Source organism: Ammospiza nelsoni, chromosome 3, assembly GCF_027579445.1.
Source record: "Ammospiza nelsoni isolate bAmmNel1 chromosome 3, bAmmNel1.pri, whole genome shotgun sequence".
NCBI classification, from domain to species: Eukaryota; Metazoa; Chordata; class Aves; order Passeriformes; family Passerellidae; genus Ammospiza; species Ammospiza nelsoni.
In genome coordinates, this window is record NC_080635.1 from 106,187,131 (window position 1) to 106,211,323 (window position 24,193).

General features: G+C 34.9%; 1 protein-coding gene across 1 annotated transcript in view; it reads right to left on the reverse strand.

The window, feature by feature from the left end:
• Nucleotides 1–24,193, reverse strand: part of ASCC3 (activating signal cointegrator 1 complex subunit 3) — a 251,444-nt gene that overhangs the window by 127,512 nt on the left and 99,739 nt on the right. The window contains exons 12-13 of the mRNA XM_059469026.1: nucleotides 18,898–19,074; nucleotides 15,689–15,760 (exon numbers count right to left, since the gene is read on the reverse strand). Coding sequence (XP_059325009.1) covers nucleotides 15,689–15,760; nucleotides 18,898–19,074 — 249 coding nt within the window. The remainder of the gene's footprint in view (nucleotides 1–15,688; nucleotides 15,761–18,897; nucleotides 19,075–24,193) is intronic.

The window sequence follows — 24,193 nt, forward strand, 5'->3', positions numbered from 1 at the left end:
AGTCTTTTACCTAAAAACAACTAAAATTTCTTTCTTTCTTTCTTTCTTTCTTTCTTTCTTTCTTTCTTTCTTTCTTTCTTTCTTTCTTTCTTTCTTTCTTTCTTTCTTTCTTTCTTTCTTTCTTTCTTTCTTTCTTTCTTTCTTTCTTTCTTTCTTTCTTTCTTTCTTTCTTTCTTTCTTTCTTTCTCTTTTCTTTTCTTTTCTTTTCTTTTCTTTTCTTTTCTTTTCTTTTCTTTTCTTTTCTTTTCTTTTCTTTTCTTTTCTTTTCTTTTCTTTTCTTTTCTTTTCTTTTCTTTTCTTTTCTTTTCTTTTCTTTTCTTTTCTTTTCTTTTTCTTATTACTGCCTGCCATAATGTATGTGTACAAACAACCCTGTGGGCTTCAGAAACTTTGATAGTCGGAGGCACTCAGTATAGATGCTTCAAGAACTGGAATGGGACGGATGGATTGGGACCACATTGAGTTCCCTTTCTCTTCTGCCAATTATACTCAATAAATTTCAATAAATTCATTAAGTATAAACAAAAAAACCTGCACATGTTTCTGCTTTTAGTTAGCAGAGGCTTGGAATAAAACTTCAGTTATGATTTCTAAAGCTTCTGCCTACATGTATGACAATCTCTGACACCACAGCAATCATTCATTCAGTAAGACCTTAGTATGCAGACAATAACTGAGAAACAAGCATTGTGCAACTGTCCTCTACCCAGAAGCCTTTCCACAGTTCTTATAGATTAATTTTCAGATGTGCAGCACTTTTCTATGATATTTATCTGTCACTGATTTAATAATGTACAGCTGGATTCATTGGCTTTTATGTGTTAAATGATGACATATCAACACCTGAAAAAATTTACAGTGATTGCAAAATTGTTGACTAAAAAACCAGAACTTTTCAGACAGACAACAATCTCTGTACATCTTGTTACATCTTGTAATCTCTGTACATCATAACATGTTTTTAAAGAACCGGCCCTAGCTAAAAATTGACATATAACATTTTGTTGTATGTTTTTTTCCCCAATGAAGTCAGTAAACATTCAGATATACTGTAAGACAGCAATATAGTCTTAGGAGGGTTAATTTAGCCTGTCCTAACTGTGTCAGAGAATATTACATTTCAGTGGCAAAATCTCTGTGCATTACATTATGCAAATAAGTTAGGAAAAGTAATTTAGAATAGAGAGAAATGGTTCCACAGTTACAAGCTGTGTAATTAGATCTGTACTTTGCAGTTCAAAGCCAGCTCTGGTGTATATAGTCCTAGTGCTGAAAGCGTCTGCTGCTGCTCTCCTGAAACCAAAGCTTTTAAATAATAAAAAATATACAAGAAAGGAGAAAGCAAATGTCTCTAGCTAGGTTACCTCCTCAGAATTTTTGCAAAGTATAAAACAAATCAAACCTTTTACTGAAGACTTTGTTTAAAATTCACAGCAGGAACTGCTTGCATTCCCCAAAGAGTTGCATATTCCAGGTTTTAATCTTTATGAAAGATGTTAGTGCATCACCAAAGCGCAGAGAAGTGTGCCATTATTACTAAAAATGTATAATCAGGTACTTGAAATACCTTGAAATACATTTCTTTTGCCTTGGACAGCAAAGATGCTTGGATTAACTTTTCCTACTGGAAAATACATATCTCAAACGGACATGCTCTATGATAGCTTTAAAATGTTGCATCATTTTTCTGGGGAAACATGCTGACTCTTTCAGTTATCTTTCCATCTTCCTATTAAAAGTGCTGGTCACTTGAATGCTTGAGTTCAGCAATTCTGTTACTGAACACCTCTCCTTGATGAGAGAAGGCCTAGGTTTTGCCAGCCACTTTCCATCATACCTTTCAAAGAAACTAAGACTAAAGAATGAATTTATTTAATTCAATGTTGATATTAATTATGTGGTAAAGAAACAAGCATCTATATTTTAGCCTCAAGACTGCTTGGCTTCACACAGCTAAATCCTTATAACATGTTCTTTTATGTGGTTCTCGATCTGGGTATTACTTCTACTGAAAACGAACAGTTAGGGATATTGATCAACAGATTAATCTGTACAAACATCTTCTGCCTTGAGGTCAGCATGAAAACTTCCCCAAGTATTTTACAAAACTCAATTCCTAAAAAACTTTCAATGCTTTTCCCCAAGGACTGCTAAGGACACCTATTTATGTTAAAAACATTTCCCTCCACATCATTAAATAGAACCACCTTACAGACTAAGTAAAACTCTAACATGTAGCCCAATTCTAAAGATTATTAAAACTTTTCTCTCATGCTGTGATTTCTCCCTAACTGCCAAGATACAGTTCAAAATTGCAATGCCCAACATTTACAGAATGAAAGTATATTACATCCAAAATATACATGAAAACAACACACACAGAGCTCACTAATGGCTCTTGATCAAAAATGATGCTAAATCAGGATATTTTAGATTAGCAGATCTAACTGATAGCATAGCAGTGTATAAATGTGACTTCCCATTCCTCTCCCCAGTTCATGTAGTAACTCATGAAGAACTATCCAGAAATTATAACTAAAAACCCAGCAATAAATAAGAAATTTCATAAGTTGACCTATACTAAAGCTTAAAAAGTTTAACTTAGAAATCTTATTTTTGCTTTAGCAGATTTTTGTATTTTGCATATTAAAGTCTTTCTGCACATTAAACAACACCATGGGAATGGAAAGAGCTAAACAGGCTGTCACTTACTAAGGCAACAAGAGAATTTGAATTTGCTTTCTAATTATTTTAATTAATGTTAGTACATCTTGTATTTAAAAGAAATATTGATATAATTTGCATGTGTACTAAGATCTTTTACTACAGAAAACTGAAGGATTACTAAGCTGCCTACAAACTAGTGCTAATGAGATGTTTTTTATATCCTTCCTTGTCTACAAAAAAAAAGTCACAATTTAAAGGCAGACTGCATTTACTCATCACATGACATTAAATAATGTTGATTGGAATATATGAATTTTCATTCAAGGTTGAGAAGTTAAATAAAATTAAAGAGAAATATTTAGTAAACTGTGCTGTAGAACAAAGCTGCACAATACCATACAATATTTTAACAGAAAATATTAATTAATAACAAAGAAATATATAATGTTTCATCAGCTAATCAAAACAGCAAGGTGATAAATTTTGAAGTCTTGATAGGTTGCCATTAATCACTCTCTAAATTTTGATTTATTCACTCAAATAAATTACTTCTGCTCATCTCTGTTAAAACAAAACCTAGGATTTTTCAAAACACTCTGTATAATCTCATAAAAATCTATTTATCATCACTATTTATCTAACTACCTTTCTATTTTGATATACTAGGTTTTAAGGGGTAATTACTCCACTGTTGAGATATTTTTACTATTGCAATGTGCACTTATTTATTTATCTGCAATAATAGTACTGTTTAGACATGTGCCCTATAATTTCAATTTCTGTATTTTTTGTGGATTTTTTTTAATGTATATTTACTTAAAAAGTGACTACCCTAGTGAATGCTTTATTGCACAGTCCCATTTGATTTTTTCATTATTTATGAATCACAGAATTTTTTGAGTTGGAATAGAACTACAAGGATTATCACAGTCCTTCTCCTGGCTTGGCACAGGACAACCCCATGAATCCCATGTGCCCAAGAGCATTGTCCAAATTCTTTTTGAACTCTGTCGGGCTGGTGCTGTGACCACTTCCCTGGGGAGCCTGTTTCAGTGCCCAAACACTCTCTGGGTGAAAAATCTTTCTCTAATGTCCAACCTAAACCTCCCCCAGCTCATCTTCATGCCACTCATGAAACTATGTAAAGGGTTCTGGTAGGGACATTATATTGGAAGTTCTTTATTTTCTTCCTATTAGCCCTTCTTTCATTTTGCCTTGTGTGTTTTACATCTATCCATGAAAAAAAATGCTCTATTACACAAATTTTGAAATACTATCATATTTCTTAATTTTTATTTCTCTTACAGTAAGGGTATGACTAAGGATAAGTTTTTGTTATGATTTTTCCCATTTGTGCCAGGGACTCTGGGATTCCTAGGCAAATCTTACTAGCAAGACCAAGGCAAAGAGGACATTGAATAGCTCAGTGTTACAGATGTTTTATGTCACTAGGTTTGCTGCCCCATTCAATAAAGAGCCATCATTTTCCTTAGCTGCCTTTCTGCTGCTGCTGCTGTACTTGTGGAATCCCCTCTTGCTGCCCTTCACACACCCTGACAGATTCACTTTCAAACAGAGTTTGGCTTTCCTAATCCTATCTCTGCATGCTTGGACAGTGGTTTTATATTAGTGCTGGGTCTTCAGTCCCTGCCTCACCCTCCTGTCTGCTTCCTTATCATGTTTGTCAGGAGTTTCTTTCTCATCCACACTTGCCTTGGGCCATTTGCCTGATTTTCTGCACATCAGGATGGACTGTTCTTGAGCTTGGAAGATCTGATACCTGAAAATCCCCTAGCTATTCCAGACCACCTGTCATAGGATTCTTTCAAGCTTTCTGAAAAGGACAAAGTGTTCTCATGCAGCCCAGGACAGTGCAGCTTTTTGCCCAGGACAGTGCAGCTTTTTGCCTTGTTCCTTCCATTAAAATCTTGAACTCCACCATCTCTTGGTCACTGCAGCCAAAACATTCCCAGCATTCAGATCCCCACCCTGTCTTTCCCTTTTTGTAAATACAAGGTACAGCACAGCATCAACCTTCACCAGCTCCTCAATCATCTATGCTAGGAAATTGTCATCAACACACTCCAGAAACTACTGGATGGCTTTTGCTCTGCTGTGCTGTCTCTAGCAGACACTGCAGTGGTAAAGTCTCCCCAGAAGACCAGGGACTACAAACATGAGGCTTCTTCTAGCTGTCCTCATTTACTTTATTCCTGAGCAGTGTCTGTAGCAAAATCAACGTTGCTTATGTCTATCTACTGGCTAATCCTCCTCCTGAGCTCTCAGCTGGCTCATCATCCGTCCCTAGGCAGAGCTCCAGGTATCCCTGCTGTGCTCACACACAAGCTCCCTGCTGCCCTAACCTTGGCCTTGCTCAAGATTCTGTTTCCACCCATTGCAGTACTCAGTCATGTGAGGCACCACATCACATCTCTGATCTCAGTAACATCTTAGCTCAGCAATTAGGGATGCAAATCCCTAATTTATCCCTTTTGTTCTGTATGCTGCATGTAGCAATACAGAGGCATTTCAGAGAGGCACTCTGCTATGCCCATGTAAAATGTGACATTGCATCCTCTGCCACTGTATAGAACTGAAGGGGTTTGCTGTCATTTCCAGGCTATGGATATATGGATGTATTTCAAGGCTATGGATAAAACAGTTGTGGACTTTAAGTGACACTAAGCCTCCAGCATTAAAATAGGAAACTCCCATGACATCAAACTTTTACATTGGAGAACAGCCAGTGTTCATACAGCAGTACTTATAGGAGGATGATTCAAGTGAAAATTACTTGCCCACATGAAACTTGACAACTCTGCCTTTAAACAACAGCTATATACATTTTCTGCTAAAGAAAACCTGTTAGGGAACACTATAATAGGATCTGTGCTATCTTCCATTTGTAGCATCAGCCAAATGTATCACAAACTGCAGAGGAAAAATGAATAGAGTGAAAATTAAAGCAGAGGGTGAATTAAAAATAAGACAAACAAACAATACTTTACTGACTTCTACAGGTAGTAGAAATTATTCTGAATTTTAATTGACAGGATAGAAATAGAAATAGCAATAACTATTCTTGTATAGAAAATTAAGCAAGAATAGCTAGTCTATTACTATGCAAATATATGTCATTAGGCAGTTAACAATTGCATTTTTGCAGATGCCAATGGACTTGAATGACAATTATTATTCAAAATTATAAGCAGCTTTTCAATGTATCTTTTTTTAGAAAAACAAGATCATGCAATAATTTGTTTCAAGCATTTCCCTTTGTCCTGTTTTGACACTAACTATTTTGACTTTGTATAACAAAATATGTTTCTGTGGTATAATAAACTATATTTTCAACAAATATCACTCTAGATTAAGAGTTCTCATGTTCACCATGTCTCCTCTCATGTTTTCAAACCTATACTCACATCTCTAACATTCATAATATGCAAAAATGACCCAGGAGTCAGTAGTCATAAGCAGATTCCATTCAGCTTTACTGAAGGAAAGGAACATAGAAGGTACTGGAGAAATCTTTATATCTATTCCTGTTACTTTTACTTAGGCAAAAAAAAGATTAAGAAAGTTGCCATGTTGCCAGTTGCCACCTCTATCTTCCGGTTTTGGTAACATAAACCTACTAAACAACTAAAAGAACATGACTAAAAGTCATGATTTCTAACTTATTTTTTATCAACACTGATTTAAAGACAGACCTTTATCCATATTTTTGCTCCTAATCAACAGGTTTTCTATATTATCAGAAAAATATAGAACTGCTTTCAAGGACAAGCAGTGTTTTTCACAGGAAACTTACTAAGTTATAAAGAACTTAAATGATGCTTTTATTGTTAATGGTAATAAACTGTGCTTGAACAAATCAAATCTTGTTCCTAAACCCACATGCTACATACCTAGTCCTTCTCAAAATATCCTAGCCTAAATAAGAATATCATAAATACCTCATGATTAAAAGGCATGCTATTTATTCAAATGTAATATATTCTGGAATCACCTTTTCAGTAGCCACAAAGAAAACTCTCAACACCACATGATTACAAAAATGAGAAACTTCATAGTCTGGAAAGTGATTAGAAGTATAAAGCAAATTTCCTGATGCAACTTAGTGAAAATTTATTTACCATCCTCATGGGTTCCTCAAAATGCTTTATTTTCTACAACCTATGTTTTTGTGTATTTCTAATTGAAACCCATCAAAGACATTACCATTGGATTCTCAGGTTACATCTGTTAAAAGACTGTGACAGGCATAAAGTGTTGGTGGACAGTAGTTGCCTTGGTAATAAATTTACGGATGTTTTGACAAAAAATCAGATATTTTATTTACATAGTTGATACTATGATGATAAATTAAGCATACAGATCCATTTCTTTCAGAGCTACAGGGCAATAATTTTCAAAAGCTTTGAACCACTGACAATGCCTAACGTATCTTCTGGAGTATCATTTATCCTTGCCATTGAATTCTTAGAGAAAAATAATGTGCAGCTGACAGAAAAGCACCAACTTAACTTCCCACAATCTTCTAGACTGCTAATGGTTTGCAGTGTCATATCTGAAAAGCAGCTTTTAGCACAGAGCTACTAAAACTCATCATACATGGCTGCAAGATTGGTCAACCTGCCTTTGCCACACTTGCATGCAGTAAATCTGCAACTCAACACTTAGGTCATCCACAAGAGGCCAACTGGCTCAGGATGCAACTATCAATTACTTAATTTAACTAAAATTTTAGGCTATGAGAAGTTGCTCATCTGGATTTTTTTTTTTTGTTTTAATGATTCAATGCAAATTCATAATATCAGAAGAAGAATAATTCTAAACAGTAGACATTGCTACCTCAGATAGCTGTAATTACCAATACTGACAGCACTGTGTAGCTGTGTAGGACTGCAGACATCACCTGAACACCTCATGTACTCATAAGTAACAAGAAAATATTAAATTGGTGTTTCTGGTCTACATAAATTCATTGTGAACACCTGAGTGCACATATACAGACAAACTGTTATATAAATACAAGCATACAAGCAGAAATTAGCATACTGCATAGAAACATTGCACATAAACATTTAGAAGGCTCCCTAATTGAAGAATTATGGGGTTTTATACACATAACTTGTTATGGCATCCATTTCCAGCAATTTCCTCAGTAGTTCATAAAGGAAGCTGACAAGGTATATGTTGAAAGTCAAATGAATTTGGCCAGAAAATATAGAGGAAAATAATACATACATATCATTTGACAATAATATGAAACATCTGGTATAAAGCACTTTTTGAAGTGCACAGCACATCAATATACTATTTTCAATTAAAGTAAGAAACAAAATTTCATTTAAACAGGCAGAAGATTGTATTAACTATAATATCCTTAAAGTTGAAAAGGCAGTTATTGTGGAAATGAAGAGCATAAATAAATGATGAAGAGGCAGAACATAAAAATAGTGCACCATCACTGAATTACTTTGTGATTTTGTTAATGGAACCACACCTAGAAATGGGCCCTAACTGTGCAAAAACTGCAAAAGAAAATGATCCAAAACCTCAATTCTTCATTTGATAGAGATATAACATTTAACATTGACAGAGAAATTACATTTAAAATCAGTCATGATTTAGTTATCCTGCCAGGTCACTTTACCTACTGTATTTGTCTATTTTTATTCATACATGTGCACACATATAAATGTAGAAGCAATATATACACATATATATGCAAATAAGCTACACCTGATGATGAAAGAGAAACAATCTGTGCAGATACAGAGGTACAGAAACTCAGGCTGAAATAAACTCCTTAAGCTCTAAAATGAAAATCTAGAAAAACACCCCAATCTAGATGAAGAATACATGTTAATAAACTCTGCAAATTCTCAGACTCATTTGTCCAAAGCATGCTATAAACACTATTTCATCAAGGAAAAAAGTACTAGGACAAACTTAATTCTCAAGGTACTAAGTCCCAGAAAGACCTCTGAAGAAAATAATGTTTTATTAAATCTTATCTCAAGACAAGGCTATAAAAGCATTGTCAACAGCTCCAGTAACTAAGCTTATTAAACTTTTATCTTCACACGGCTTCTGCAGCCAAATAACAGCTGGAAAACTGATAATAAAGAAATTTAATCCATCATTTTTACGGATGAAATTAATACCTGTCAAATTCACTGCTGACAATTTAATATAATAGATTTAAATTAACTACTCTGTTTCTTTTTTAGTTTAAGATAGCTCAGAAAAACAAGATGACACTTCTAAGTACTGCAAAGTTCAAGTCAATTGTTGTACACAGAGAGCAATTACAGACAAAGTGAATGCTTTAAGTGCAATATACATCACAGAACCAGTTCTGACTATATAAGTTTGAGTACAATTTGTTTCTGACCTGAGACAACAAAAATCCTGATTTGGAAGAGTAAACTATTAAAAATCTGTGCAAGGTGACACTTAAAAATTATTCCAAAACATTTAAAAAATTTATTGCACCTCAAAATTATTTCTAATGAACTAAATGCGGACCAGTAATGTAAGACAACATTTTAATTAAGAACATAAATTCTAATTGATAAAACAATCTTGATCTCCAGACAACTGCACAGTAACCACCCAATGCATAGACTAATTAAAAATGTTACAACTATACATGGCTCTATTCTGCACATTCATTTAATTTTAATAGATGGAAGGTAAAAGCTCATGACGTGAATCAGATGCAGTTGAGACAATACTGCAAAAGCAGAAGAGAACACAGTCCAGCCAAACCTAAAAAACTAGCTCAAAGGAGAAGAGTAAAACTTCAGAAACTAACAATGTACTTCAAAAAGCACTTTCTTCAAAAGGTTAAAAAAACTGAATGGAAATAAGCACAAAATGGGCAGTTCAAAATCACCACTCCCAGTGCCTCAACAAGAACAGATGGTTTGTATAAAGCTGTCCATTGTTACTTTTCATCCACATTTTTCATCCCAGTAGTGAGATTTCTAGCATGTTAATTCAAAAAAGGGTTGTTGTATCTCTACTGGCTTGAAGTTATTAGCTTTAGTTAAGTGGAGTTGCTGCTAATTTTGTACAATTACTACTACTGCATTCCCTTTGTGATCTTGTGTTGAGGCTTTCAATCCCATACAGCATTTCAAAAATCTAAGTTCTTTGCAACAGACAATTTGACATCTTTCCCCACTAGAAAAGCTGTTCCTTGCATAGTGAAACCACTTCTTGCAAAGCCATGATGTCTCCTCAGTATTTACGTACTGACACCTTGAACCTCAGTGTACCTATGTACTGACACCTTGAACCATAAACAGATAGGGAATGAGAACCTCAGAAAGGTGTCAGAGCTCCTGCAGAACAGCCAGTTTTTGCTATGAACTGAAAACACCAAGCTCAGTGAGAAAATGAACTTTCAAGGAATTACAGAAAAAGCTGAGGCAGAAGGCACAGTCATGGATCATCGGGTTCAGCTCCTGGAGTTTCCCTGAGTACCAGAGCTAGGGAAAGAAAAGATACTGTCATGTCAGACTTACACAGAAAAGTCCCAAAAGCAATGGGAAAACAGGAATTATTGTCTTAAAAAGGAAAAGAGATTTCAGAAGATAAGAGAAAGCCAAAGGCACTCCAAGTTAAAAACTGTCATAAACAGACAAAATGGCAATGGAGAAAAGTGCATTGGATTTGGAACCAGGACTGAAACTTAGATACCTGTGACTGAAGATGAGTAACAGAGTATTGAAAGTCAGCAGAAAAAGCCATACAGGAGAATAAGATGCAGAGGGAAAATCTAAGAGACCTGCTGAAACAACACCAAGGGCAAAGAAAACACAGCACTTCTTTTGAAGATTTAAGTAATGTCAAAGAGAATCACTTATAAGAAAAAAAATAAGAAAATGGAAAAACAAGAGGTGCATAGTCTGAGGAGAGTGGTGAAAGAAGAGTTTTATGACTGCAGTTTGAGGAAGAACCTCCTTCAAAAGCTTTCAAGGACTTCAGCAACAACTCTTCTAATTGATAATACAAGAAATTTTTGGGATTTTTTGCTTGAAAGAATTTCAGACCAAAAAAAAGAAAAAAAAAAAAGAAAAAAGACAGCAAGGAGTAAGGTTCTGACAAACTCATAACAGCAAAAATATTTAAGAGGTGATGGGGGCAATGGGAGAAATGTGAGATCATCTCCTGGTAACCAAGCTAATGAGATAAACCAGCAAAAGCTCAGTAACAGCAGGAGACATAATGGATGTGAATTTATGAGTCAAAGTGAAAAATAGTTAACTGCCTAGGATACTAACTTAAACAACTTAAACAACTGAACCTTGACAAAGAGAGTAGCAGTTCAATATATTAGATAAAGGAATTTAACATTAAATCAAAATTCACATGATACGCTTTAGAGGAATACCCAAAATTTTAAACATACTATGTTATTTCTCAAAACTCCTAAAAATTTCTGAAATTTCTCAAAGCATAACATGACATGGGTGTCATGTTATTGTCATAAATTGTTGATAAATACAGTATGATATGCATTGTCCTAAACTGTTATTGGAAGGAAAAGACTAAAAGCAGAAGAATGGTGAGGAGGATGGTAGATTCACTCAAGGGACCTTGCAGCTGGGATTGCCTAGGCCTGCAGATTAACAGTATGGGAAATCTCATATATTATGTCTACTGCTGTTCATCCTCTGGCTTGAGAAGTAGAATATCTGTGTTGAGATAACATAGGTGTTCACAGAGACTTGGAGGCACTCTCATGGACAAGCCTGAGACTGCTGTCCTGAGAGAGAGCTCAAAGCTCAGAAATCATGAAAAGCACACGAAGAGCACAGCAGGGTGGTACAATAAGTGGGAAATGGGTGCAAACAGCAGCCCCACTGCCCATCAGAAGGGCTGAGCCTGGCAGTGCCTGTGCTGCCCCTCCGGTGTCTCTGCTGCCCAGGTGCTGCCTCAGGGTCCTCCAGTTAGCGAGGTAATGAAAAAACATTAACTCTTCCCATTTCAGCCTGGGTTTGTGATTGTTCTGGCCATCTACCTGTGTCAACACACACCCAGCCAGTAATGCAATGTTTCAGGTAATTATAGAAATTATGCTGGCATATGCAGTCTTCAGTCACTGCCTTTGCTGATCTCGTGAGATTCTCCACAGGCTGTCTCAGGAAGGTGCTACTTGCACCCCTGAACTCGTTGCCATTAGATGCCCTTCTCACAGGGCTGTAAAATGTTAATTTTTTTCAGCTTTGTAGCTGAAATAATTCTTTTGGTTGATGTGGCCCACTACTGGTGACTATCTGAAAAAAATACAGCTGTAATAACACTGAGGAATGATAATTTTCAGTCACCTAGCCTTGACCTAGATTTAAGTGAAGAGCATCCTCGAAGAGCAATGCTGCAAAAGTACTCCACCTGCAACTGAGCATGAAGTCATATTTTCTGAAAAAGGGCACACATTTTTTTTTCTTTATTTAAAGTATCTTTGGTTTATTAAGCGGTAGAAATAATACTCTGACAGTGCAAATTAGTCCAGGAAGATCTGACATCTTTTTAGATTATATCAGAACATAGCAAATTTAAAGTATGACATGAAAACAAATATTCGACAACTAATATCAAGCATGGAAGGACAGCCCCAGAAAAGCGGACTTAACTGCACCAGAGGTTCTCACTTAAAGCTGTCTTAGGATGTAGGATCTGCCAGAGAAAACTTCCAACAGATTTCCATATTGTTAGCAATCCTTCCAAATGAGCACACTGATTTGAAAAGTACTTGGAAACCTTTGGGACATTTTCTGATCTTTTTTAGTCACAACAGGAAGTTTCTGTAACAAAAACCCCAGAAAAGTCAGTAGGGCAAGCCATTTATCATAAAGTTTGATTTAAACAAGAGGAGAATTGTGCTATAAGACAAATGTTATTGTTTCAGTTGCATTTGGTAATTCAAAGTGAAGGCTACAAATGAGATATCTCATTAGTTTGAGCAGATGGATCAAAATTAAAGACTGAATCACCAATTCTTAATTTCCCAGTAGCCAGGAAGAGCTGGAAGTCTTGCAGAGGATGAATGTTGAAAAATCAACATAAAAAGCTTCTCTCCATCTGTCAAAACACATGCCTATAGAATGCAACTATTCCTACCAACCTCAGCCTTAAAAACTGAAAATACACATATATCTAATAAAAACACATGGACATGTAACTCTAGCCAAACATCACACTGAAACCTACAATATGACAGTGACACATCAGCATGAATTCCATAAGAATAAATTATTTAGTTCTGCCATGGTAGAACTCTTTGAGAATGATCAGAACAATAGACAAACAATGCTGAATTTAATTCATTAAGACATTCCAAAGACTCTGGTCAAGAATCTTAAAAGACACAACATTGTGAAAACTTGATGGCCACAGGAAGATCTATATTAACTCAAGCAACTTTAGTGAGGCAAAGTGCTTTTCTCTGGTTCTGGTATTTCTTCCTTGCATTTCAGCATGAAACAGAACAGAAGTTTTAGGCTCTCTGGAGCATTGCTAATGAGATCTGTGTCTGTCATATATTATTGCCTGAATAGGTATAAAATCTCAACTGTGTTCTGAATGTCATACAGATACACAATGCCTATAGAAATTTTTTCTTAAGTATTTGGGGAGAAGAGATGAAAACATCTTTTTAAGAAATGTATTTAGAAGCAACCACAGTTTTGTTAAAAAGCATATGAAGTTTGCACATATGTAATGTTAATAAATACAAGTTTTTCAGATAACATAAGCTAAGAAAGGTAACAGAGCATGATGATAACTGCCTATGGTGAACGTGGACACAAGGTGATGGGTTTCTGGAAAGCTAGAAAATCAAAGGGCATTCTCAAAATAGTGAAAAGACATTGAAGAAAAGCTTTCTAGTGCAGTATTAATCATATTTGCTCACAATATTCATCTTCCACTATGGGATAGGCATCTCAGTGTAAATATATCCACATGACCTTTTTTTTGTTTCCACTTTTTAAACATCTGCATTTGGTCTAGTGATTAGATAGATCATTTGTCATAGCAGACTCATTAAATGGAAAACTTGAATTTTTCATCTGGCACATGTTATAATTAGACAATGAGCTGATGTGCTTGATTCTGCATGGTCAAAGCCTGTATACTGGCACTTGTATATAATTAATCTCAGGTTATGATATTTTGTTTAATAAATATCAAGACCAATATGAATTAAAGAGTCCCAAGAAAACTCCAGTGTAACTGGCTGCTATTTACATGCTCTAAATGAGAGTTCTGCAACACAGCAGAATGAACACTTGCAAACACAGAAAATTTACAACCATATGAATCAAATTAACCAGTGTTCTTAAATCAAATCAGCATTTATATAGCAAGAGAAACCACACTTTTGCTTTGTCCAAAATTGCATTTATATGGCTGTTGGTTTGAAACACGATTTTCAGAAACTGAGATCAGCAACAGTGTCCTTTGCTGAAACTGTAACATTAAGTAGACTACAGTTCTCTTCACCTCTTAAAACTGCAGCTCATGCCTTAAAACAAAGCACTCATGCATTCAGCTGCTAGCACAAAAATCAAAACTATTCTCAAGAAAAGCTACAAAAACATCTCTCACTAGAATTGAACAACTTACTGTATTTGAATCTTTTCAAATAATATCATACATGTTTGCAGTCACTTTTTTCCTCAGTGTGAAGAAAAGAGAGGGGAAGAAAGGTGCAGTAAATATGCCAAAGCAGCCCACAGACTCCCTGCTGGGAATCCAAGATACATTACTTAGACACTACTGATTTAAAGACTCTGTCACTTGCACTTCAGCAAGTGAAAATAAACAAAATCAAAACAAGAAATGAAAGATAAGAAAATAAATGCACTTCAGTGTTAGGAATTTGGTAATGTTTTTGCATAATCGACAATGAGGAGAACCCGAACAAAAGTTCCCTTGGTGCTGCTAAAAAATTTAATTAACAGTCTTCACTCAGGAAAATAACAATATTTCCATAAGTAATCTTCATGAAAGTTTTCTGAATGTAACAACAATAACTGATATAAACAAGAGAAGATAAGTGGAAGAATGGATTTAAAGCAAGGCAGTGGGGCAGGAGGACTAGGAGGCTGTTGTTGAAGTATTTTTTCCCTTCCCAAGTCATAAACTAACTGTTCATCTTTAAAAAAACACAATAAATTTTTTTGTCAAAAGCAAAAAATGTGCACTTCTTAGTGCAACTGTACAGGACAAAGTTTCCCTCTTTTATATAAATGTTATTTACTGAAAAGGCCCTTCCAGCATCATAGAGCACTAGCATTTGTTCTTGCTTTGAAGAGGTGCCATACCTGCTTTACGTGCAAAGTTCTAACAAAAATGAGACTTTGTGTGGGAGTAATTCAGGACCACAATCATAACAGAATGAGAAACTATTCAGGCAAATGAATTAGGCCCATATTCTTAGTTGAGGGGAATGTCAGACTTGAAAATTCACAGCAGAAACCTCTACTGTAAAGCAAAATGAAGGATTACTTCCTTTAAAAAGAAAACAAAACACAAACCCCAGGATATTTCAAATGACTTATGCTGAGCCCTTACAACCAGGTCTTGAACACTGAGTAATTCTCATCTCTCATCTCTAACACAAAAGACAAGAATTTGAAAGATATAAGAAGAGCTAAGAAGAATTATTAAGGGCTTCATTTTTGATTTTTTAATCTTTACATGTACCTGTTGTAAGGTCTCTAAAGTACTGACCTAAATTGCCTTGTAATTTTTAAAAAAGAGACATAAATACACAATAATTACTTTACAGATATATAAAGAACTGGGAATTTTGACCTCTGTTAGAAGCTAACCCCATTTAGTCAGTTTACATTTTCTTGCATGCTGATTCTATGAAGGTTAGAGGCTACCTCTGAAGTGACATATTATAAAATAATAATTCTCAGTACATCACTGTGATGATTTAACTTTTTTACGTATGTTCTGAATGGAAAGTAAACTAAAAAACAGGTACCTGGTGTCCAGCCATTATTTGCTTCAGCACACTTTCATAACATACTTCATCCATGTGATTCAGCTGCTGCACCTGAAAAAGAAACATCACATCCATATTAAAATAATTTCTATCTTTACAGACTATCTAGTATGTATCAAGCAGTTTAGAGTGATCTGTGAAAAATAAATTTGATTATGCAATTAAATTTACAGTATATCAATTCCCATGCCAACAACAGCATTTTGCTTTTAAACTCAGAAATAAAACATGAAAATACATAGATAAAGTATGAGTAAGGGCAGTTAATACAAATTTATAAAGTGACTTTGCTAGTGTTTTTTAATGACCAAAGAGAAGTAACCCAGTTCTTTAATTTATCTGTTTCATATTAAGCAATCTTTCTTCTACGAGATTTTGAGAAAATATCAATTTAATATACCTTATCTAGAATTAAGGGTTTCTATTTGGCATATAGAAATAGTTTTTACATTGCATACATATGTATGTTTTTATCTCCAGGAAATTACTGATAGTTTTTTTGCCATATGAGATTTCTTGATGGTTGGATCATGCAAAGAGAACATTGTGAGTACCATGTAGACAGCTTCCAATTACAGATTAATAAAATGTTTAAGAAAGATTCCAGTCAAAATAAAGGGTATTCTTCAACCTACTCCAAAGATTTTTTTTCTATTTCTTAAATGTATTAAAATATAAATAGCATAAATCTACTTGAATGCACCTCAGTATTAACATTGTGACAAATCAAAATAAATAAATAAAGTCCAATATCATAGCAATAACTCCATTCTTCATTTTTGCATTCGTGTCTTACAACCAAATTGTTTTGGCACAAGAAATGTTCTACATAAGCAAAGCAGGTACATATTTCAAAATGGGAATTTGATACTTGGACTTAATATTAGAATAGATGAAAGTTGAAAAACAAAGCTTTAAAATAGCTTTATAGGTAAGAGACCATTTGTCTTCCAAATTGTACAAATATAGTAATAAAAAGATGAGAAAATATGGGCACGTGTACTAAAGACAAGTACTCAGTCTAATCATTCTTAAATTGAGAAGTCAGCATTTTACCAAGTATGTTTTTTCAAGAAATAGCAAGTGAAAATCATTAAGGAGAAACTGACAAGAGCAGTGCATGAAGACACATGAACATATACACATACATACACATACCATAAAATTAACTTTACATATTCTTTGCATTTATACCTAAATGCATAAACATGCCTAAAGAAAGAAGACTGATATTAAAGAAAAATATCTGACATTAACAGACCTTGACTGAAGAAGTCAAACCTTAGTCTTGGTGCCATATGCTCCAAGAATTTCAACACAGAGAGTTTTAAGAGCTTTTCTGGATAACTTCTATGCATAATAAATACATCATGCTGTCCTTGCCTTTGAAAGCTTGCCTACAGTTTGCACGTGGCTCTGTAAATTGATAATCAGCTCCAAAATTTGGGGGAGTGTTTTTTTTTGGATGCAGGATTTCAGCAAACTGTGGCAAAGCCTTTACCCAAAGTAAGTAAAAGTGAGTCTTCTATCTCCTTGCAATTGATTAGTGCCTCTGGACACAGCACTGGCTGCACTTGCTGACTGTCTGCAACAACAGCTTTTGATCCTGGACTTGTTACATTGCTCTCCTCCTCTCATTAAGACCACAAGGACGTTGATATTGGCAGCAATTAGGCAGCTTTAGTACTAGTATTATCCTGAATACAATCCTTTTTCAAAGACGCTTAATACTTCTACTCTCTGCTTGCTGTAAAGTGTATTATCTTCATTTTAAAATATATTTTGCTCTGTGAAATTGTAATGACAATCTTCTGAAAAATAAAAGAAGATCTCCTGGCTGTGGTATTATCAAAACAGTCTGCCAGGTATTTACATTTCAGAATAACTATTACCTCCTAATATTTCCTCATCTCCTTATGCTTCTTTGTAAAATTACTGGTTTTTAATAATTTCAAATTTTACAAGATTTATTTATATTTTTGATTTTTTGAACCCTAGATGCATTCTAAAGTGAGTTGGAAGAAAGGGAGTATTTTCTCTTTTCTTACTATATAGCGAAGATAAACTAAATATTAGAATCAAGTAGCAGTGAAAGATGAATTGAAAGTAACAGCAAGTAAGAGTGAAGGTATTAAAAGCAATTAATGAAGACTAAAATATGCAAATAATGGTAAGCACCATATGGTAAATTAGTCTTATGCATATAGATTTGAAACATATCCCCACAGTTGTAAAATAAATTCCTCTCCTGCACTGCAGATGGAATGACTACTGAAATAACCTAGTAAGAAAGGCAATGTCCATTTTTACAAAAACTAAATAAAATGCTATGATTCATTAAGCCACAAAATTAACTTTTGATTGAAAATGTCTCGATTTCTATTAATTTAAATCACATGTGAACAATACTTTTTGAAAAGTTTAACTACATAAACTTTAATTATAAGATAATGAGATGCATGGGAAATCTATGTAAAGTGTTTGTATAAAGTCCTGTATTTAAAGAACTATATTTTACATGTCAAGTGTCACTGCACTAATGATTTTTAATAAGAATATTATACCTGACTATTGTCTTAATGCTTCCCAAAATGGCCAATAGCACAAAGAGTAAAGAAGCTTATTTAGGGATTACTTTAAATACAGTTTCTATCAAGTATGTACATATGATAATTAATGGCTTAGCATGGTAAAGTTTTCATCAGTAACTTTAGTATTAATGCATGTTGTGTTTACATATTTATATATATACATATATACATATATATTGATTAAAAGAATTATTATTTTTCTAATAGCACTCCTCACGACCCTTACAGCCAAACAAGATGCACCACATGGAAACCTGAAATGAAAGAGGCAGAATAATCAGCTGCTAATGTGACTCTGCAGTTGAAGGTGATGATTTTTCTTCTTCACCAAGCAAAATTTCTTCTTCACCAAGCAAAATTTAGCAAGTGAAGAAGAGGTAATGCAAAGTTAAATAACTTTGTGTACAACTGCCACAAGGCCTGCTTGCAAGTATGGCAAACTGAAGAAAGAAGATTCTTAAAGCACATCTCAATTATGTATATCTTTATACACAAGAAAATATGTAGTAAAATAAACAAGTGGCCCATACAGATACATGCATGAAGCATGATCAAAGAGAGACCACAAACAGCAACCCTTTCTTCACAATTCCTTACCTTATTGGTTGTCTTGATCCCTATGAAGGTTTGTCCCAGAGGTACAGGTCGGAAACGGCCATCAAAGTAGAATAATCCAATGTAGGGATTGACGTGTAGAAATGTAGCAACATCAAGATAATTGGGTAATGTAGCTGAAAGGCCCAAAATCCTAATCATGCTTTGTGTAGATTCAACCTATTTAAAAAAATCAGAAAAACTGTAAATTTTCCAAGTGTTGTAAGCCAAGGAATCAAGCACAGAGTTTTAAAACATCCCTTATAAAACATTAATGTGAAAGAAACAGATAACATTTTCCACAAAAGGTGAACAATACATGTGAATTGGTGATTATCCTGTATTGAAGAAACCGGTTCATTCTGCAATTCCATCAAATCTTGCTTATTCATCTTTCCATTTTATTGTACTTTTGCCCTCCAAAAGGTGAGCTAGTCATTAAATGACATAGAGGAACAACAGCAGAAAACTGGCTTTGTTAAGAAGTCCAATTGATAAGCAAAACTGTGACACATGATTTGGTGTCTTTTCTTCCTTACTCCACATCAGACCACTATTCTGGAAAGAAAAAGCAATTTAATTTTTGCCACTCCTCCGTCTTAGATTTTTGCTTCCACTACTCTCTTAGACAATGTATTCTAGTTCTCTGTAACTGGCATTTTATTCTAATTTCTTCTTTATAAAAATCTTTAATTCCTCAAATGTTTGGTTTACACGCCTTCCCATTTACTAAGGGACAGAAATGGTGCTTTACAACTAAATGTTCTGTTCCATACAAGAGCCTGCATATTATATGTATTTTCAGGTAATTTTCAAAAAGAATGAAAACACACAGAAGACCTGTATGAACAAAGTACACAAAAATTTTCCCATTTCCTTCTGGAACATTAGGAGCTGCGTAGGCTGGCTCCAGAACAACCAGAATAATTATTTAAAACCAGAGTTCACAGTAATTTTATTATAAAGCCTTTTTAGACACTGTAACTGAAGCCATATATAACATTCTCAAGTAGTCTCAAATGGGTGAATGTCTCAAGATGAGTAAGGCTGGTAAATTCCACCTGGCTAAATCCTAGTCCAAAAATATGAGGCTTAAGATTTTGATTTACCCACCTGTTTTGAGTTCAAGTGAAAGGAATGCAATTAAAACATTTAAATTAAAAGTTTTCAAAATAGATGACTAAAAAATAAATGGAGAGCATTCTCAAGGAACACAAAATAATACCACACCATAACCCAGACCTGAAGAATAGGAAGCACACCAAAATATTAAACTAAGTCTCAAAATGAACCATGGACCCAAACACCACATACAATGAGCAGACCCAGTAAACCACTACATTGCCTGGTAACAGACATGTTCTAGGGCAAAATTCTGGACACAAAAACCGTGGCTGCAAACAACTAAATGACACAGAAAAGCTGCAGACCAATTCTGCACTTGCACAAGAGCAGTTCTCCAAAGAAAACCTCCATCCACGTACAATAAAATATGATATGTAAATGCAAACTAGGACAAATGAGATTTCATTTTCTAAAGTCTTCCATCTCCAGGGAACAAAAGCAGTGTTCAAGAGCACAAGGAAGTTTTCTCACTTCTTACACAACTTTTTTTGGCTGGATTACGGGATGACCTAAGGGCTACAGTCATCATCCAGCACACACTTTTGAGGTGTTTGAGGTTTGGGGCTTTTTTGAGAGGTGGGGGAGGTTTGCAGGGTGAGTTGTTTCCTCCTTTGTCTGTTTGGGTTTTTCTGGTTTTGGCATGGTCCCATGGAGTATCACATCCTTCTGCACCGACCTTAGTGTCTGCAGGGCTGTTTCTCATGTTGTTTTTTTTTTTTTTTCCCCTCCCAATGGCTGCACACTGTTTTTACCCTTTCTGAACCATGCTTTACCAGAGGTGCCACCACCTCTGGCTGGTTGGAGCCCCCTCTAAGTGGCCACATCTGGCTCACTGAGCCCCAGCCATCCCTGCCCACAGCCACACTGCAGCCACCCCACACGGCAGCCAACACCTGGGCATCTGTGGCGCAAAGCTTTTCATTCACTCACTGCTTATACACTCTATTTTTAAGCTTGGAGCTGTAAGCACAATTACCACTTGCTGATATATGTACCCTGTAGATTGTTCGCAATTGCCTAATAAGTACAGCAATCTTAAAGTGTAACTGAGCTCCCATCTGGAAAACATTACTTGATTTTGCTAAATTCAATAACAATATCCTTTTTCAAATCTCCTAAGAGCCTGAAAGCACTAGTTTGAAAGTATGCTTGCCTCCATCTGAAGGCAAGAAAGCATTTAAAGTATTTAAAGTATTTAAACAATTAACAAGAATATTGCTTAATTACCATGGACATATGTATTTTTACAGCAATTAAATGTAAGATGTTTTTTCAAAGATTTCTTTTAAAATAAAAACAGTGCCTAGAGAACAGTTACAATTTCCTGAGAGCTGCCACTTTCAAAACCTTAGTAAAAGAAAGAAGCCACTTAATGTCACTGACCTGGCAGGTGACCCTGGAGCTAAAGATCTTTCTGAAAACCCTGAATTAACGCTCCACATGACAACTGAAGCTGACAGTTAACACAAGCAAGTAATTAAGATTACTAATAAATTTAGAGCATATTTTTTAAACCCCTTCCAATAGATCAGGTTGTTCAGAGCCCCAGCACTTCAAGAGATAGGACATCCACATCTCTGGGAAACTTATTCCAATGTCTCACCACCTTCACTGTCAAGAACATCTTCCTAATATCCAAACAAAACCTACTCTCAGTTTTATGCCATTCCCCCTTGTCTTATCACTACATGCCCTTGTTAAAAGTCCCTCTTCAGCTTTGTTTTAAGTGCCCTGCAGGTACTGAGAGGTAGTAAAATGACCCAGGTGCCTTCGTTTCTCGAGGCTGAACACTCCCAGGTCTCCCCACCTTTTCCCAAAGGGAAGGTACTCCATCCCTCTAACCATCTTAATAAGACTTTAATCATTCCATGCACTTCCTTAAGTTCTTTTGAGGCCATGAAAACAAAAAATCTTTATTTTTTTACCATCTACTTTTGTATTTGCTCATAAAAAATATATATAATTTATATAAATATATAAAATAATCAAGATATAAAAAGAGGGACACTTACACTAAAATAAAAAGTGTATCAGAACAATCCTTCAAATTATTTAAGTACAGATCAAATTCAAACCTATGTGTTTAGTTTATGCACATCATTGCATGCTGATAGAGAACAAGGGCTTTTATTCTTTTAATTATACATGGCATTTTAGAAACAGCAGTGACTAAAACTTGGCTAAACTTAAAAACAAAAAACCAAGACTACCTGAATATGCAACCATAACACGAGTTATTTTTTGTATTTTCTCTGTGATTATAATTCAGTTTCAACTATGTATCTATTATTCATCTATCCAAGCACTACAGAAACTTGATTTTCCATAATAGTTTTTAGAATTCTAGCACATTTTTATAACAGAGTTCTCTGCATACATTTTTCAACTACTTTTCTGACTTCCCCTTAAAGACCAAGCACTTACATCTTTTACTCTCAGGTGCTTCTAAAGAACACTAAACCTTGAAAGTGTACAGATGTCTTTTGTAAATACAGATCATTCAAAAATTAGTATTTTTCAACTAGTGGATCACTTATTATTTGATCCTAGAAGTCTCAACTAGAGGTTATACCTTCATATACAAGAAACTATGAACCCACAGCCTTTTCCTGAAATGGCAGCAGAAAATTACTGATAACACAATTAGGATGACAAAATTTTCTGTTTACATTGCATATTGGAAGTGGTGGTAGGCAGCTAAGTGCCTTTTCTTCACTACTGAAACTCAGCCTCTAACATTTCATTCTTTATTTAATTATAATAAGCACCATTTGAAACTTAGGAGGCTTTCCATGTAAACCTGAACTGACACAGTATTTGCACACCAGGTTCTTTAAAAGCCTCACTATGTTTTACTGGCTTGATGTCACACTGGAAGTGAGAAATAAAACTGACATTGCTATATTTAATTGACATGTCTAACTAGTATATCTAATTCAGAAACATTCTTGATGGCATGTGGAGAATTGACAGCATTCACAGAACACAATTACCACACCATGAAATTCCATGTATGCAGAAAAAATAATCAGGAGACAGCTATCCCAGTATCGATTTCCATGCAAGCATCATCTGCGTTTTTGCTGTAAATGATAAAGGATCAGCTATGGGAAGTGCCTCTCTGGATTGTAAATTGATCACAGCAGGATCATTTCCTTCAAATAGGTTTTTAGATTTGCATATTGTTACATTACAGCCACCACTTGAGAGCATACAGTGTGTGCATAGAGATACTCTTTTATCTGACTTCTAAAGTTCTTCCTGCACTTTGTCATCTTGGCAGACTTCCCATTTCCATATATTAAAATATCACATTCACAGAATGAATTACAATCAAGCTGGAAATCGTACCTCTGATTGTTCAACTTGAGCACAGAATTAAGCAGCAGACAAGTTTACACGTTTTAATCTTTGAAGAATTGTCTGCTGGTTAGAAATTAATCTGATACTCAGATGACCCAGGATCAGTTCAACACACCCTCTGCAGTCAGTCTTTATGCCCTTCAGATATACACTAAAGAGAAGATACTCAGAAAATCAGACACAAGCATGTCTTAGCTTGTAGTGCAGATGTGCAAGAAGATGAACCTTAAATTAGGTCCCCTGTTCAGTGGTAGTAATAATGAAGTACTACATATGGGGGTTCACATTAGTTATTAGTTGGATACTATCCTACACACAGAATGGCTCACAGGATCTGTGCTCTTGATCCAAAAAAAGGAGAAAAAGAAATGGAAAAAGAATTGAGTAGGGCTCAGACATTAAAAAAAAAAAAGTAATGCTTCAAAATTACTAAGCAGGAAGTTTGCTAGAATGCTTCATCAGTGTTTATTTGTTTGTTGTTTGCTAGTAATGAAAGAGTTAAATTGTCAATAAGTCCACATAGGTGCAGTTGTCTAGTTTTAAGAACAGAAATGGAAAAAAACAGTGAAATTGCAAAACCTAAGTACATAGTAAAAATGCAATTACTAATACAGTTTTGAAGATTCTATATAGGACGTTATCTACAACTCACTCTGCACAGAATGCATTTGTTACTAGGCAACCATCTAGTTAAGTAATTTTATTAGTTTTACTCTGCATCCAATGAACCCTGAAAATACTGTGATCTCAGTCCTCCATTTAGAATATACTTTAAAATCTAGAGGTACTGAAAAAATGTAACCACACAGAA